At 42.0% G+C, this 16,543-nt stretch overlaps 1 protein-coding gene across 2 annotated transcripts in view; it reads right to left on the reverse strand.

The window, feature by feature from the left end:
* Window positions 1–16,543, reverse strand: part of LOC139227894 (laminin subunit beta-3-like) — a 73,819-nt gene that overhangs the window by 43,322 nt on the left and 13,954 nt on the right. The window contains exons 2-4 of one of the 2 annotated variants that reach the window (XM_070859027.1): window positions 12,714–12,800; window positions 12,248–12,309; window positions 8,588–8,751 (exon numbers count right to left, since the gene is read on the reverse strand). In XM_070859027.1, the coding sequence (XP_070715128.1) occupies window positions 8,588–8,751; window positions 12,248–12,272 (189 nt within the window). In that variant the 5' untranslated portion in view covers window positions 12,273–12,309; window positions 12,714–12,800. The other variant, XM_070859028.1, reaches the window with a different exon arrangement.

A 16,543-nucleotide genomic window follows, 5' to 3' on the forward strand; every position in this document is an offset into this window, starting at 1 on the left:
GAAGCAAAGGGTAATGGTTGATGGGTGTTTTAGTGACTGGTAGGATGTTTCCTGTGGGGTTCTGCAGGGCTCAGTACTAGGTCCCTTGCTTTTTGTGATATACATCAATGATCTAGACTTGAATATAGGGGCTATGATTTAGACTTTTGCAGATGTTACTAAAATCGGCTGTTTGGTTGATAATGAAGAAGAAAGCTGCGGACTGCAGGAAGATATCAATTAACTGGTCAGGTGGGCAAAACAGTGGCAAAAGGAAGTTAATCCAGCGAAGTGTGAGGTAATAAATTCGGGGAGGGCTAATAAGGAAAGGGAATACACATTAAATGGTAGGACATTGAGAAGTGTAGAGAAACAAAGGGACCTTGGAGTGCATGTCCACAGATCCCTGAATGTAACAGGACAGGTTGATAAGGTGGTTATGAAGGCATACGGAATGCTTGCCTTTATTAGCCGAGGCATAGAATACAAGAGCAGGGGGGCTATGCTTGAACTGTATAAAACACTGGTTAGGCCACAGCTGGAGTACTGCATGCAGTTCTGGTCACATTACAGGAAGGATGTGATTGCACTGGAGAGGGTACAAAGGAGATTTACGAGAATGTTGCCGGGGAGTGGAGAATCTTAGCTATGAGGACAGATTGGATAGGCTAGATTTGTTTTCCTTGGAACAGAGGAGGCTGAGCAGAGACCTATAATTATGAGGGACATAGATTTAGTGGATAGAAAGGGCCTATTTCCCTTAGCAGAGGGGTCAACAACCAGGGGGCATAAATTTAAAGTAATTGGTAGAAGGTTTAGAGGGGACTTGAGGGGAAATTTCTTCACGCATAGGGATGTGGGGGTCTGGAACTCACTGCCTGAAAGGATGGTAGAGATAGAAACCCTCACCACATTTGAAGTGCCGTAACCTGCAGGGTTACGGACCTAGAGCTGGAAAGTGGGATTAGGCTGGATAGCCTCTTGTTGGCTGGCATGGGCCGAAATGACCTCTTTCCATGCTGTAAACTTCTATGATTCTATTCTAAGAGTTTAAATGCAAAACTGCGGAACCTGAGCAACAAATCACAGAACATGCAGTAAGTGTAAAGATTTTCGGGATCTCCAACCAATCCAAGTCACTTGCCCCAATCCCATGGTCCGAATAATTGTTTGCCTTGTTTCTGCGAAACACAATTATGACACACACCTAATTTATGCAAAGTAACTATATGATCTCAGTGGAATCAATCCATTGTAATACTTATGATATTCCTGCCAAGTTATGGTGCTGGAGTGGGAACAGCCCTGAGAAAATTCCTGCTCTTGGTTGTTCTACTGCTCGTCATTTCACAACACTCATGAAAGAACTATGGCACTATGAAAATAAATTAGATTTTTTTTAAATGTTTAAACTCATCCTGAAATGTTTGTCTTTCCCTTTTGTTTAGATCTCCATGTCCCTCAAACCGTTCACTAGCCAAAAGGGCGGGCAGTAACTTGCTCCCTATGTAACTAACCAGTTTGAGATACGTGCGGATACCTCAGGAGGTACCTCAACTTCACTTGATGCATCCCATGATGAAATGGCTGGGATTAAACCTTTGTCATGTCAGGAACAACAAGCTGTGCCCCATTACTCTGTGGACCAGTATGTTACAGAACCAGTATACTGAGTTACTGAACTGTCCAATATTATAGATGGTTTCTCGTCCTAGTTATGTTTCACTTTCCTGTTTTTGCATACTATGTAAATACCTGTATAAGCCATTCGAAAAACTTATGAAAAAGTCAAAAATGCAAAAAGAACATTCAACTCATCACATTCAGCCATCTATTATCCCAACCAACCTAACCTAGAGTTAAATTACATTTAGAATTCCCCCAATTTCTTTGAGTCCACTGCCTTACACAAGAGATTATTTCAAGTATTTATTTGTCCTTTGAATATGGACACTTTTCAAAGATTGATTTTAAATGTATTTTTTACTAATTGGAATCTGTGTCCTCTTGTCCAACAGGCCTGACTTATATGGAAGTGATATTCTCGGCTCACCGTGTCTTCAGCTGCCTAAAGCCTGAGCTCTGGAATTCCCTCCCTAAACCTCTCTAGCTCTCTGGCTCTCTCTCCTCCTTTAAGAAGCCAGGGCCATTTGGAAAGGCCGTGCTCCACTGAACGGAACAAAAAAAACAACTTGCATTTGTATGGCACCTTTAATGTAGTCAACCATCCCAAGAAGCTTCACAGGCGTGCTATCAAACAAAATTTGACACCGAGCCACATACATATCAGGACAGGAAAAACTTGGTCATATTGGTAGATTTTAAGGAGCTTCTTAAAGGAGGAGAGAGTGAGCCAGAGAACTGGAGAGGTTTACGAAGGGAATTCCAGAGATCAGGCCCTAGGCAGCTGAAGGCATGGCCACCAAGGGTGGAGCGATTAAAATCAGGGATGTGCAAGAGGCCAGAATTGGAGGAGCGCAGAGATCTCAGAGCATTGGTAGGGCTGGAGATTGAGGGGCCTCTCGATACCATTTAATACTTTATATACCTTGATGCGATCTGAATTTAAACTAGTTCCCTTCATACTGCACAGTTTAAGCTTCTATAATCTTTACCTATAGTTTATCACTTTTAAATTTGGGACATGCGGCCTCTCCGGTGCATGTGTGTCCCTTTTGTAGAGTAACAATCAAAATTGTCTACAGTACAAGTGTGGCCTGACCAGTGCATTATAAGCCTCGGAATAATCTTTTGCTCACACATAATTCAGAATTTGATTCACTGTATCCCCACTTCCAGAATTGAAAATGTTTTCTACTTTACTTCTTGTTCTGAATTTCATTTTTGGTGATTGCAAAATGGGCAAGAATTCCAGACAGCAATTGCAGCCAGCATTATTTTTCAGACGGTCATGGTGAAATACGTTGACTAAAGTTTAACCTTTGCCCTGTAAAGCTAGTTGCGAGGCCGTGTGTGCCTGGCACTGTGTTTGACTTGCTTCCAATCAGAGTGATAGTCCCACTGAAATCATTTTCTTCAAAGCAGCTTCACCGTGGAGGCTGCGGACTTGAGTGCCTCAGCCATGTACTTTTAATACTCAACTTAGCTCGTATGATCTAATAATAGACGACAAAAAGCTCTTAACATTTCATTATAGTCAATGCAGCTTAGTAGAAAGTTGCCTACAGAGCAAGTAGCAGGGTGACAAAATAACACAACCCTGGAATGATGGTAGTTTCATGTCTGGTAGTAACTGAACTAAACACTTTTATTTAGTGAGGTCTGAGAGTACTGCAATACCACTACTCATTGGTCTCAGTATTACAGGCAGGAAAGTGGAGTTGAGGTCGAAGATCAGCCATGATCTTATTGAATGGCAGAGCAGGCTCGAGGGACGTTATGGCCTACTCCTGCTCCTAATTCTTATGTTCTTATGTATATAAGAACATAAGAACTGGTGGCAGATGAATCATCCATCTAACGTGGAAGAAATTTGGTAAAGTGATGCTGAACTTACGAATGCCTCCTATCAGCAACTGGCCAGCACTCTGATCACAATTTTCTATTGCTTAAAATGAATGGGTAGAAAACCACAGGCAGCAACTTTCTGAATTTCCTGATATGCTAACCGGTGAGTGAAGTTCCCTTCTGATAATGCCCATTCAAAGATAGCCCCTAATTAACAGAAATAAAAATCTCAATGGCCCAAGAATCTGCAGGACTTCCATTGCACTCCATCCAACATGTTTGATGGGGTCGAAGTAGATGGCCTACAAATTAGGCCAGGACCAATGATCTGGTGGGCCTTGGCCTCTGCGGCTAATTTCTGCTGGGACCTGATTGGGGTAGAAACTCCATTCACCTCAAACATGGTCCCTAATATCAGAGGAGGAATGGCTAAGACAGCGGACCCTGATGTGACAGATGTAAGAAAGGAGACATACCAGCCTCCTGGCTGACAGATGTGCAGCACACCCGGAGGCTCAGGACTGGCTCCTGGCCTGGATGCTCAAAGAACAAGTGGCGTATTAGTAGGGAACCGGAGGTGTCCAAAAACAACATTCTTCACGCCAGTGATGCCAGCACAGATACAAATGGCTGCAAACCATCATCATAGGCAGTCCCTCTGAATCGAGGAAGACTTGCTTCCACTCTTAGAGTGAGTCGTTAGGTGGCTGAACAGTCCAATACCAGAACCACATTCCCTGTCACAGGTGTGACAGATAGTCGTTGAGGGGAGGGGTGGGTGAGCCTGGTTTGCCGCACGCTCTTTCCGCTGTCTGCGCTTGATTTCTGCATGCTCTCGGCGGCGAGACTCGAGGTGCTCAGCGCCCTCCTGGATGCACTTCCTCCACTTAGGGCAGTCTTTGACTAGGGACTCCCAGATGTCAATGGGGATGTTACACTTTTTCAGGGTGGCTTTGAGGGGGTCCCTGTAATGGCTGCAAACATCGAATTAACAGCCCCTGCTATGGCGGGCTCCCGAGATGTGCCCATAATGGAGCAGATGTCCGTCAATGATATTGAAGCAGGGAACATACTCCTGACCCCAGATACATCGGTGGGTGAATCCAGGGATTTACGCTGGGATAAAAGGCTTGCGGATTATCAGGGCCCAAATCTCAGAGAATGCTGACTATGGTAACAGGGAAAATGAAACAATGACATTTATAAAGTTTCAATGTCCTTCGATGACATTTTCCTAGATCATTGTAGGTGCTACATCAACATTTTAGGAGATGTTTTCTTGACAACAATTTCCCACAAATGAGAGATCAATATCTCAGCCGACCGTGATGGGGACTGTCAAGGAGGAGAACGTTTCTTTATCTGTGTTGACTACTGTACCCTCAGTCTCTGTTTCTTCAGTGCAAAGACAATTTCACTATGACTTTTCAGTTTAAAACAAATATCCTTTGCATTTCAATCAACCTAATAAAGGTCATTAAAATTATGAAAGGTTTTGATAGAGTGGACACAGAGATAATGTTTCCACTTGTGGGGAAGAGCATAACTAGAGGCCATCAATATAAGATAGTGATCAATTGGAAATCCAGAAGAAACTTCTTTACCAAAAGAGTGATGAGAATGTGGAACTCGCGACCACACAGAGTGGTTGAAATGAATAGTATAGATGTATTTAAGGGGAGGTTAGACAGGCATATGAGGGAAAAGGGAATAGAGGGTTATGCTGATAGATTTAGATAAGCAAAGACAGGAGGAGGCTCAAGTGGAACGTAAAGGCCGGCATGGACTGGTTGGGCCGACTGGCCCGTTTCTGTGCCGTATATCCTATGTAATCCTATGTAATCCTGTGTAAACTTATTTTAGGTACTTGACTGAACAATACTAAAAGGAGATGTACGGGAATGACAGGCATTTATTTCATGCGTGATAGTTCAGCTCAATTTGTGAAGGTTTTCCACAGCATATCTCTTATCATCTAGCTTTGAATACAGCAAAGTCAGCAAGAGGGATGAGTACACACAGTGGATGGGCTTAATCCAATGGGTTTCTGGTCCCAGACTATTAATTTGCATGGTGGTGCCAGCACTTTGATATGACCTGTATTCAGTTTCTAATGAGCTTTGTCCAAATCTAATTAGATGTCACTTGTAACACAGAAACAGGCACATATGGATTTTTTTTGCTCTCCCCAAAATGTGCTACTTTGAAATATGTACTGTATTCTTTTCCATATCCTGCTTTGTGAATGGCTGAGTCATTGGGGTTCCAGTATAGACCATTGCATAATTTTACACTTTGATAAGACTGTGACCAATCTGGCTAGAATGTTCAGCACGTAGTCATTGTTCAAAAGGACAACTTTCCTGTTGCTGCAAGTGTATTTTACAGACAACTGGCAAAGCTGGGGGTCTGAATCCTGTGCCAGGCATTTTAGCAACTGTGGGAATATTTCCTCAAGTGAACTTTCTATCGGATTACAAATATGTGTCCTCAAATATTCCAAGCATCCAACAAACACTGCTGATCTGGCTGTATACAGCTATTTGAGTAGGATTCTTCCAATTTGATAGAGTGATTGTATATAAAACTTTATTTAGCTATAATCAACTCCTCTCAACTCCAAAGTTACTTCATTCAAATTATTTGATATTTTAAAATAAATTCAGCGCTAAATTCCCATTTTGCCACGTTATTTGCATTGCTTAATTAAAATGATTGATTAATTTAATGTTTTGGGGGGGTTGTCTATTGTTTATGCAGGACTGATGTGTTGCAGCGTATTGTTGCTGAAAGTTAAATCAGTGGGCGTCTTTCCGGTTAATTTGCATTTGCATAGTTATTCAAGAGGGCTAAATATCTATATATATGTAAATTAATAAACATATTTTATTTGTTATTAGCAATGATTTTTACAGCATCTGTAATACTGAGTATTATTTTAACATTAAGTTTGGTTTAAATACACAGGTTTACACTGCTGGACTTAAATTAAAAGTGACCATAGATACAGCCTCAAGCTTTCCGGCAATGCTCCCTGTTTGCGGAACATCCTCATAACTATAGTGAGAAACACTATAACTAAAAGGTTGGTTCTTAAATGCTCTTGGTATATATTAAAGAAGTGTGATCTTGTAATTGTTCAAATTCTATTGCAGAAGTGATAGTCCAGTCCCGAATGGGTTATACTGTTGTCAGTGAAACATGCCTTTGGGTAAATAAAACTGAGACCCACCCTTGCTGATTAAACAGGAAGCTACACCCAAGTGTCTGCATTCATTACGTAATATATCATTTCATATACTGCAGAGTGAAAAACCGGGCTAGGCAACCATCAAGTCAGAACAACCCAGCAGAAATATTTGGGTACAGCCTAACATGTGTGGCGTGCAGAGACGCTCAAAGTGGGCTAATAACCCAGATTGATAAACATCACTGAACTCTCATCACTGCCCAGTTCAGCATGGTGTACGTGGTTTCTGTGCTCATGAAGGAACCACAAAATAAGCACATAATCATGGGAATTAGCAGAGTGAGACAATTGTAATTTCGCAAAGTAAATCACCAGAGACTTGAGCGCATAAATCTAGGCTGACACTCCAGTGCGTTACTGAGGGAATGCCGTACTGTTGGAGGTGCCGTCTTTCAGATTACATGTTAAACCGAGGCCTCGTCTGCTCTCTCAAATGGATGTAAAAGATCCCATTGAACTATTTTGAAGAAGAGCAGGGGAGTTATTCTGGTGTCCTGACCAATATTTATCCCTCGATCAACATAACAAAAACAGATTATCTGGTCATTATCTATTGCTGTTTGTAGGAGCTTGCTGTGTGCAAATTGGCTGTAGTGTTTCCTACATTACAATACACTACACAAATACTTTATTGGCTGTAAAGCCCTTTGGGATGTCCTGAGGTTGTGGAAGGTGCTATATAAATGCAAATCTTTCTTTTTTTCTCTAGCAAAATCTTAAATGAGTTTCAATTTATTACGCTGAACATTTCTTACAACCCAAGCTATTGATTGCTGGACATGAAGCTGTGTGGCAATGGTATCATTTAAATCAAATTCTACATTCTAGTTTTCATCAGAATTTTGCCAATTATTGCTTTTTGGGGTAAAATGCTGGAAAATACATATGTTTTTATTTAAATTATACAGGAAATGCCATGCTAAAATTGTTCCTTCAATATCTGGGAGTATTATTCACCAGAGCATGGATGTATTTGTGATTCAAATTAAATCAGCCAATCAGAATGTGTTGCACCATACACTGGGTCATTTTTGCAGGTCAGAAATGGCCCAGAGATTTCCTCAATGGCTCAGCACGTTTATCCAGTGAGTAAGTGAGTTATACAGATCAGGAAGGGCCCAGGATCTTGGTTTGTGTTCAATTGCTTGATTTCAGCTTGAATGATGGCAGGCGTGCTACAATTGGCCCCAGCACACTTTGGTTAGGGAAGGGGAAAGGTTCCCGTTCCTTTCTGCTATCCAGTAATGCTTGCTGGAAATGAACACGTGAACATCGGATGAGGACAGGATAGAACAGGGTCGGGATTAATACTCCCCATCCCATCCCATCCCAGGCCAGTGGCCTGCTGGCATTCACTGTCCAGGCTCACACCGTGAACAATGGCCACTTGCGGAATGTATCAGAACACGTCTGCTGCCCATGCAATCATATTCCAGCAAGGAGTCAACACCTTCAGCAGAGGAGTGGCGAAAAAAGGAAATATAATAGCCACTTTGATCATGTTAAAAGATCATGATAGAGATTTATGTAACTAACAACAACTTGTATTTATATAGCGCCTTTAACAAAGTAAAACATCCCAAGGCACTTCACAGAAGTGTTAAAAAAACAACATTTAACTACATTTTGAGCTTTTCCACAAAATCTGTCAAATGTATTATGGCCAGATATACATCTGCTATAATTTTATATTTAAAACAATTCTCTCAAACATAGGAATAGTATATATTTGAAAAAATTAATTCTTTCATGGTAAAATTGGCCACTTGGTAGCCAGATTAATGAATGGTCATCAAGGATGTTAAAAATGTGATTAATTAATTATAGTGCAAGTTATTGTCGCTAGCCAACAACCCAGGAGCAAATGCTTACTACATTACTATCACTGACCCGTCCATAGTACGTCCTTGGGCTGCAATATCTCTCAGATGCAGAGAGGCCACATGTAGATGAAGCTCGAAGCTTATTCACACGACCTATGACTAGATTTCCTGGTGTGGGGTAGCATGCTTGTCCAGAGCAGTCTGTCTGAGCCGTTACACAACTTGCAAATACTGAAAACACAAATAGTTACAGTCAGAGCATGAAATAACTCCACTAATTAACATTGCATTCAAGCAATGTTAAAAATCAATGAATAAATAAGAATACTTTGCGTAACCTTTGTTAGTGGGAAATAGCTTATAGGGATTTAAAAAACGAACGCCATATATGCTCTGCACGCTTAGCTGACACAGTGGATCAGTGCTTTTGTGTCTCACAGCACCATGCCAAGGGGAATAAGGAGTCCTGAATAACTGCTGCCCACTGTGGCTTGGCTAAGTGGCCATTTTTCACATGGCCCAGGTATTGGAAAGTTGGAGACATCATAGCCAGACCCAGCCCTGTCCTAAATCTACATCCACACATAAACATTTTTCATCTGGAGTTGCTGGAACTCAGGCTGATCTTTCACCTCCTGAACCTGGATATATTGAGGTAATTTATAATGCACTTACTGCCACCACGGCTATGACCAAATAACTCACCACTGGCTGGTGATTTTCCTTCTGTACCATAACAACAAACTTAACCACTGTTAGCACTTTTGGTTGACTTCATAAGTGGATTTTCTAGTACACGTCACATTTATTTTTCAAACGTTTTTTGAATAATTAGCAAACTACTCAGCTAGATCTTTCACACTGCATCTTGGACTGATCAACTAGATTTTGAGAAATGCAATAAAATGCTAGAAAACAAATATTTGCACAATTTATTTCCTAGCACCTCAGTGTTAACAGGCGCAGTGAGTGAAAGTTTAAACTGCGCATTGACTTCTGGCCATGAATATAATTACTTTTTACCTCAACCAGGACTACGGACACCGTGGCATTCTACTTGCATATATATTGCAGTTTTCGTGCATTGTACATTATGAAGAACCAAATATAAGTTCTCATATTTTGTGATCTATTTTCCTCAGAAACACATAATGTACAGATATCGTTTACATCTGTGTGATATAAGGATTTCACTGGGATTTCATTTTGAATTAATGAGGTTATTGAAGACTTTAAACATAATTGGACATTAACACTTTGCAACAGTAATTTGGAACCTGACTAAACAAATCCAAAGTCAAACAATCAGTGTTTTCTTTAGGAACTCGAACTAATTTTCTCTTAAAGCTATAGGCAAGTGAACAGCCAGGTGACCCAACATGTTGGTGTGCATGTCAGGTGACCCAACATGGGTTGTGAGTTCTAGGTTTCGAGTCCAGCCTCAGTGAATATTTACACTTAAGCTTTTCTTTGGCCATTAGTTGCGGCACCAAGAAAACAATGGAAACAATGATAAACTATTCATTGATCTAACTTGGGTCCAACCTCAGCATTCTTCTCACAACCCCCAGGGTAGGACTGAAGACCAAAAAAAAAAACAACAAAAAAAGTGGTAAAAATAACTAAAGTTTTACAGAGTTGAAGGCGGTAGTGTTTACAGTTCACTAGAGATACTTTCAAAAGTCAACATAAATCTTTGAATTGGCCAATGACATGATTGAAGGCTCTAGTCACCCAGAGATACTTTTGGGAGATCTTACTCCTGTCATCAAGAATGCTAAATGTTGGCCTTCTAGCTTTGGTCTTACTGACAAGTTTTCCATCTTTGGATCAAATTCATTTTGCTCATGTTCAAATTCACATTTATATTTGTGATCTATCGGGGGAAACATTCGGGAGCGCCCCATTTTCAACGTTCAAAAAATTCGGGGTTTGCATACAGGAAGGAAATGGTGCGCTAAATCAAACATTCCACTTCCCTCATGGAGCGCAACAGGACGCAGGCGGGACGGTAGGTGTGCAGCACAATGCGCCATGCAGCGCAGCCACGTCCGGAGGCTCCATTCCTCCCTGAAAGGGAAGGGCCATCGCTGCAGGCTCTGCATTGGAAATGCTTAGCTGGTCCACGACACGATCCGGCCCGATCTGCCCAATGCACTGCAGCAGCGTGCCAGGCTGATCGATCGCAGCTGAAGAGGAAGCCAAAAAATGGTAAACACCATTTCGGAATTTTATTACCTGCCTCGGCCACATCGCCTTTAAGTTTCGGCCCCCAAGAGCCCGGCCTCCTGATCAAAGCCTCCTGCAGCTGTCGGTGTTTTCGCCAGGTGATGCTGCAGGGGGGGTGGAACTGGAGTTCGGCTCCGGGGCGCTACCGGGCCGATGTGCGCGGTGATTATGTCACAACCTCCGGGCAAAGGAGATCGGGGTGCAATGTCCTGCCACCGCTGCAAACCTCCCATCGAAATCAGTGGGAGTCTATCATCTTGCCACGCCTGGTCAGTAAGTGGTTAGCACTCCCCCGCCGGCGATTACGGGAGGCACTAAGGAGGCCAATTTCTAGGCCATAGTATCTGCAAGCTCAAATATCGCTGCATTGTATGGTTCACATTGTGCGTCCGTAATAATATTCATGGATATCAATGGGCTTTAAAATTATATACTCCCAGATTACATAGCTTTATAATCAGATATGGTGACAGATCATTATGGACCCACAACCAAATGGAGCTTGAGTTAAAGAAACATAGAAACATAGAAAATAGGTTCAGGAGTAGACCATTCGGCCCCTCGAGCCTGCAGCACCATTCAATATGATCATGGCTGATCATGCAACTTCAGTACCCCATTCCTGCTTTCTCTCCATACCCCTTGATCCCTTTAGCCATAAGGGTCACATCTAACTCCCTTTTGAATATATCTAACGAACTGGCCTCAACAACTTTCTGTGGTAGAGAATTCCACAGGTTAACAATTTTCTGAGTGAAGTAGTTTCTCCTCATCTCGGTCCTAACTGGCTTACCCCTTATCCTTAGACTGTGATCCCTGGTTCTGGACTTCCCCAACATCGGGAACATTCTTCCTGCATCTAACCTGTCCAATCCCGTCAGAATTTTATATGTAGACATTGGTGGACTGAGACATTTAACAAATCATGTTACCATACTTCAACCAATACAGTCTCAGAGTGATAGCCCTTACCCTCTCTGGTTGGTGCCACAAACACAGATAGAGTTCGATGGAACTGCTCACCTTTGTATTTGCTTCTTGAAAGATTGATACTTAATCCATTAATGCTAGCAGAAATAACATTAGTGTTGACTGACTGACCAGTGTACTTAACTCCCCATTAGACTTCCCCTTAGTAACAGTGTTAGCAGTCGTGACATACCTATAAGAAAATCATACTCAAAATGTATTTACAGTAAAAAATATTGATAAGGATTTGTGTGTGACTGCCTCACTTGCTTAATGTTAGAAAACATGTCCAAACATGCCCAGAAGTAATATGCACGTGTGATGTTTCTCTTGGAATGTTTTAAGTCTTTTATCTTAAAGTAGATGCATCAGCCAATTTCACATATAAATTAGCTCCCGAGAACTATTCATTTTCAGAATGAAGCACAGAAAGGTTATAGAAAAGCAGAACAGCGAGAGGTAAAACCTCGCTGATATATTTAATTATACATCTATTTTTACGTTCAATTTTAACGAATGTCAAACTCACCCAGACTCAGAAATAGCTGCAACATCTCCACGTTGAAAGGGAACCTCTTAAAAATAGAAAACCTGTGGGGGGAAAAAATAAATATTTCTGAACAAGCATTCCTGTCTTTCTGCTGACATTTGATCAGCCATCTTTAATCTTTTAAAATATATTCAACCTTTTGTAAATGAAATCAAAATACAATTGCATCAGAAATCAAGCTAAAAATTTTGAGCGGATACATGGACTTGAGCCTTTACAGATTTTTGTGGCTTCTCAATCTGATAAAATAATGTAACTGAAGAATTATCAAAGTCCTTGTTCAGTCCTGTAGATTTACCGAGGTGAGCTGATAGTAAATCTTAGGGAAAAACTTCCGCTTATTATCCAAATGTATCATAAACCACTAATTCTGAAAGTCAAACGTTACCAGTATTAAAATCTCTTTACTTCTATATTAAGCTCCCCCCGTGCTGGCTGTTCCTACCTGTCTCAGTCCCGTCTCTACTTCTGCAAGTGTGAGCTTCTCTTTTAACCGACGCCCTCACCTGGGAGTGTTTTAGGCTGCGTGAGTCTGCGGGTCATGAAGGAATGTCTCAGGATCAGTCATGTACACACCCATTGGCAGTAATACCCTCTGGTGCAATACTGCATATCATTACAAACACTTACTAATCTTACAGTTCTTACCTAAAATATCAATTAAGTTCTACCTTGTGCGTGTTCTTTCAAATTTGTTAAAAAAGTTCAATATTCTTTTAAGTATTTTTCATTGTAATTCAAATTTATCTTATGGCTTCTTATCATCATTTCTCACCAATACTTTAAAACAGTTCCCAAACAATATAAGTCCCAAAATCTTGCAGTATTCTGCAATATTTTCATAGCTCAGATAACATGCCCTTGATGAAAAGCTTTTACATAAGAAATATATTTCATAGTCGATGCATTTACTGAGGCGTACGAAAGCATGGGCCTTATGCTAAACATCAGTAAGACTCCTCCACCAGCCTGTCCTCGCCGCACAGCACTGCCCCCCAGTCATTAAGATCCACGGCTGGCCCTGGACATCGTGGACCACTTCCCTTACCTCTTATCAACAAGAGCAGACATTGATGACGAGATCCAACACCGCCGCCAGTGCGCCAGTGCAACCTTCGGCCGCCTGAGGAAAAGAGTGTTTGAAGACCAGGTCCTCAAAACTGTCACCAGGGCTGTAGTAATACCAGCCTTCCTGTATGGCTCAGAAACATGGACCATGTACAGTAGACACCTCAAGTCGTTGGAGAAATACCACCAACGATGTCTCCGCAAGATCCTGCAAATCCCCTGGGAGGACAGACGCACCAACGTTAGCGTCCTCGTCCAGGCCAACGTCCCTAACATTGAAGCACTGACCACACTTGATCAGCTCCGTTGGGCAGACCACATAGTTCACATGCCAGACATGAGACTCCCAAAGCAAGCGCTCTACTCGGAACTCCTTCGCGGCAAATGAACCAAAGGTGGGCAGCGAAAACGTAACAACGACACCCTCAAAGCCTCCCTGATGAAGTGCAACATCCCCACTGATTCCTGGGAGTCCCTGGCCAAAGACCGCCTAAGTGGAGGAAGTGCATCTGGGAGGGTGCTGAGCTCCTCGAGTCTCATCGCCTTGAGCATGCAGAAATCAAGCGCAGGCAGCGGAAAGAGCATGCGGCAAACCAGTCCCACCCACCCCTTCCCTCGGACTGTTTGTCCCACCTGTGACAGAGACTGTGGGTCTCGTATTGGACTGTACAGCCACCTAAGAACTCATGCTAAGAGTGGAAGCAGGTCTTCCTCGATTCTGAGGGACTGTCTATGATATTTCACAGAGTCTCCTTTTTCAGGCTGATACTAGTGAGGTAGACAAGTGTTGTTCATAATTGATGAAAGCTGCCAATAAAGAGTAGGCCGTTGACAGTCTGGTGATCAATGTTAGATAACACTGTTAACTCAGTATTAAATGCATCTGGATGCATCTGCTATGACCAGGAGATGCTAATTCAGACAAGTGTATGCCTAGCTGGCTTTTGAAACTCAGTGCTTATTTTGTTAGTTTGGCCATTCGGAATAACTATCGTATCCCCTCCTGAAGTGGTAACCTTGCTTATAGCAACAAATCAGCAAAGCCTGATGCGTCTGGCCCAAGAAGCTGTACACGATGAGGAACTATTTATAAATAATGATGTAGAAGAGGGCAGACGAACTACTTCAATGGTAAGTGAGCAGAGTGCATATTCTCTGCAAGAAAGTAACCTCAGATGATATTTTTAAAAATTGAAACAGTTCCGACAGAGTACACATTCCTAAATATATATCTATAAATTCTTATACTTTGAACAGGACAGATCTCTGATCTATCACAATTCCATTAGCCGCGATATTAACTGCAGTGACCTGTTTCGAATAAATAACCTGACACCCCCAGTAAGATAGTGTCACTCAGTAATAAGCTACATTCTTCAAGAGTGAAATTAACGTCTACTCTTGATTCTACAGCACTAACTCTATTAAAGTTTCAGGCTGTTAGGCTAAATCTTGCAAGGCACTGTGCTGCTGGTGAGGCCTCACATACACCCAGAGCACACTGAAAAATATCACAGGCATCGTGCCAAATTTACCTCATCAAGTTTAGAATCGATATTTTCATAAAGGTGCTCATATTATGAAACAAAATCCCTGATCTCTAACATTTTAAAAAAACATGTCATTATTTTGAAAGGAAATCGTGATGATCTATGTACAGATGCCTACTGAACTCATTGCAGTATGTTTAGGATTTGTTGTTATCTACACCTGTGAATATGATTCACTCTCAGCTTTCTGAGCAGCCTGTCTAGACAATCTCCCCGGATGTGTTCATGTTGAATAACGCTTTGCTCATAAAACAAACAAGCCACCACCCTGCTATTACAGCCCAATGAGCTAACTTTACAGGTGTTACAACTTGTCTGAGGAAAGTTACTGCAAAGACCTGAAGGCACAATTGAGTACGTACTGTAATCCGATTCCTGGCTGTTAGAGAGACAGCGCCCATGTATCACAACACGCCAGTTTATAACTGGATAAATACAGTAAATGGGAACTTGGTATTAGAGAAAAGAAAATTGTGGGGAATGATACACAGCCCATGAAATACTATAAATTATATATAAATGTTAGCAAAGTATTAACTTCTTTGTCTCTAAGATTGAGACCATCCGTTCAGCTGCCTCTGCCACTTCTCTTGCTTTGTGTAGCCCACCAAGCCAAATTTCCTCTAAGGATCCCCCCTGACCTCATATCTTTCCCCAGTTTCGCTCCGATATCCCCTCATGACCACTCCGAGCTCATCCTGTCCATGAGACCCACTTCCTGCTCCCTCGACCATATTCCCACCAAACGGCTGATCACCTAACTTCCTTTTCTGGCTCCCACGTTAGCTGACATTGTTAACAGTTCTCTCTCCTCAGGTACTGTCCCTCTCTCCCTCAAATCTGCCATCATCAACCCTCTCCTCAAAAAACCAATCCTTGATCCCTTTGTCCTTACAAACTACCATGGAATACAATGTTGGAAAGTGTGAGGTCATCCACCTTGGGAAAAAAAACAGTAAAAGGGAATATTATTTGAATGGGGAGAAATTACAACATGCTGGGGGTCCTTGTGCATGAATCCCAAAAAGTTAGTTTGCAGGTGCAGTAGGTAATCAGGAAGGCAAATGGAATGTTGGCCTTCATTGCGAGAGGGATGGAGTACAAAAGCAGGGAGGTCCTGCTGCAATTGTATAGGGTATTGGTGAGGCCGCACCTGGAGTACTGCGTGCAGTTTTGGTCACCTTACTTAAGGAAGGATATACTAGCTTTGGAGGGGGTACAGAGATGATTCACTAGGCTGATTCCGGAGATGAGGGGATTACCTTATGATGATAGATTGAGTAGACTGGGTCTTTACTCGTTGGAGTTCAGAAGGATGAGGGGTGATCTTATAGAAACATTTAAAATAATGAAAGGGATAGACAAGATAGAGGCGGAGAGGTTGTTTCCACTGGTCGGGGAGACTAGAACTAGGGGGCACAGCCTTAAAATACGGGGGAGCCAATTTAAAACCGAGTTGAGAAGGAATTTCTTCTCCCAGAGGGTTGTGAATCTGCAGAATTCTCTGCCCAAGGAAGCAGTTGAGGCTAGCTCATTGAATGTATTCAAGTCACAGATAGATAGATTTTTAACCAATAAGGGAATTAAGGGTTACGGGGAACGGGCGGGTAAGTGGAGCTGAGTCCACGGCCAGATCAGCCATGATCTTATTGAATGG

The sequence above is a fragment of the Pristiophorus japonicus genome, chromosome 17 (assembly GCF_044704955.1).
Source record: "Pristiophorus japonicus isolate sPriJap1 chromosome 17, sPriJap1.hap1, whole genome shotgun sequence".
NCBI lineage: Eukaryota > Metazoa > Chordata > Chondrichthyes > Pristiophoridae > Pristiophorus > Pristiophorus japonicus.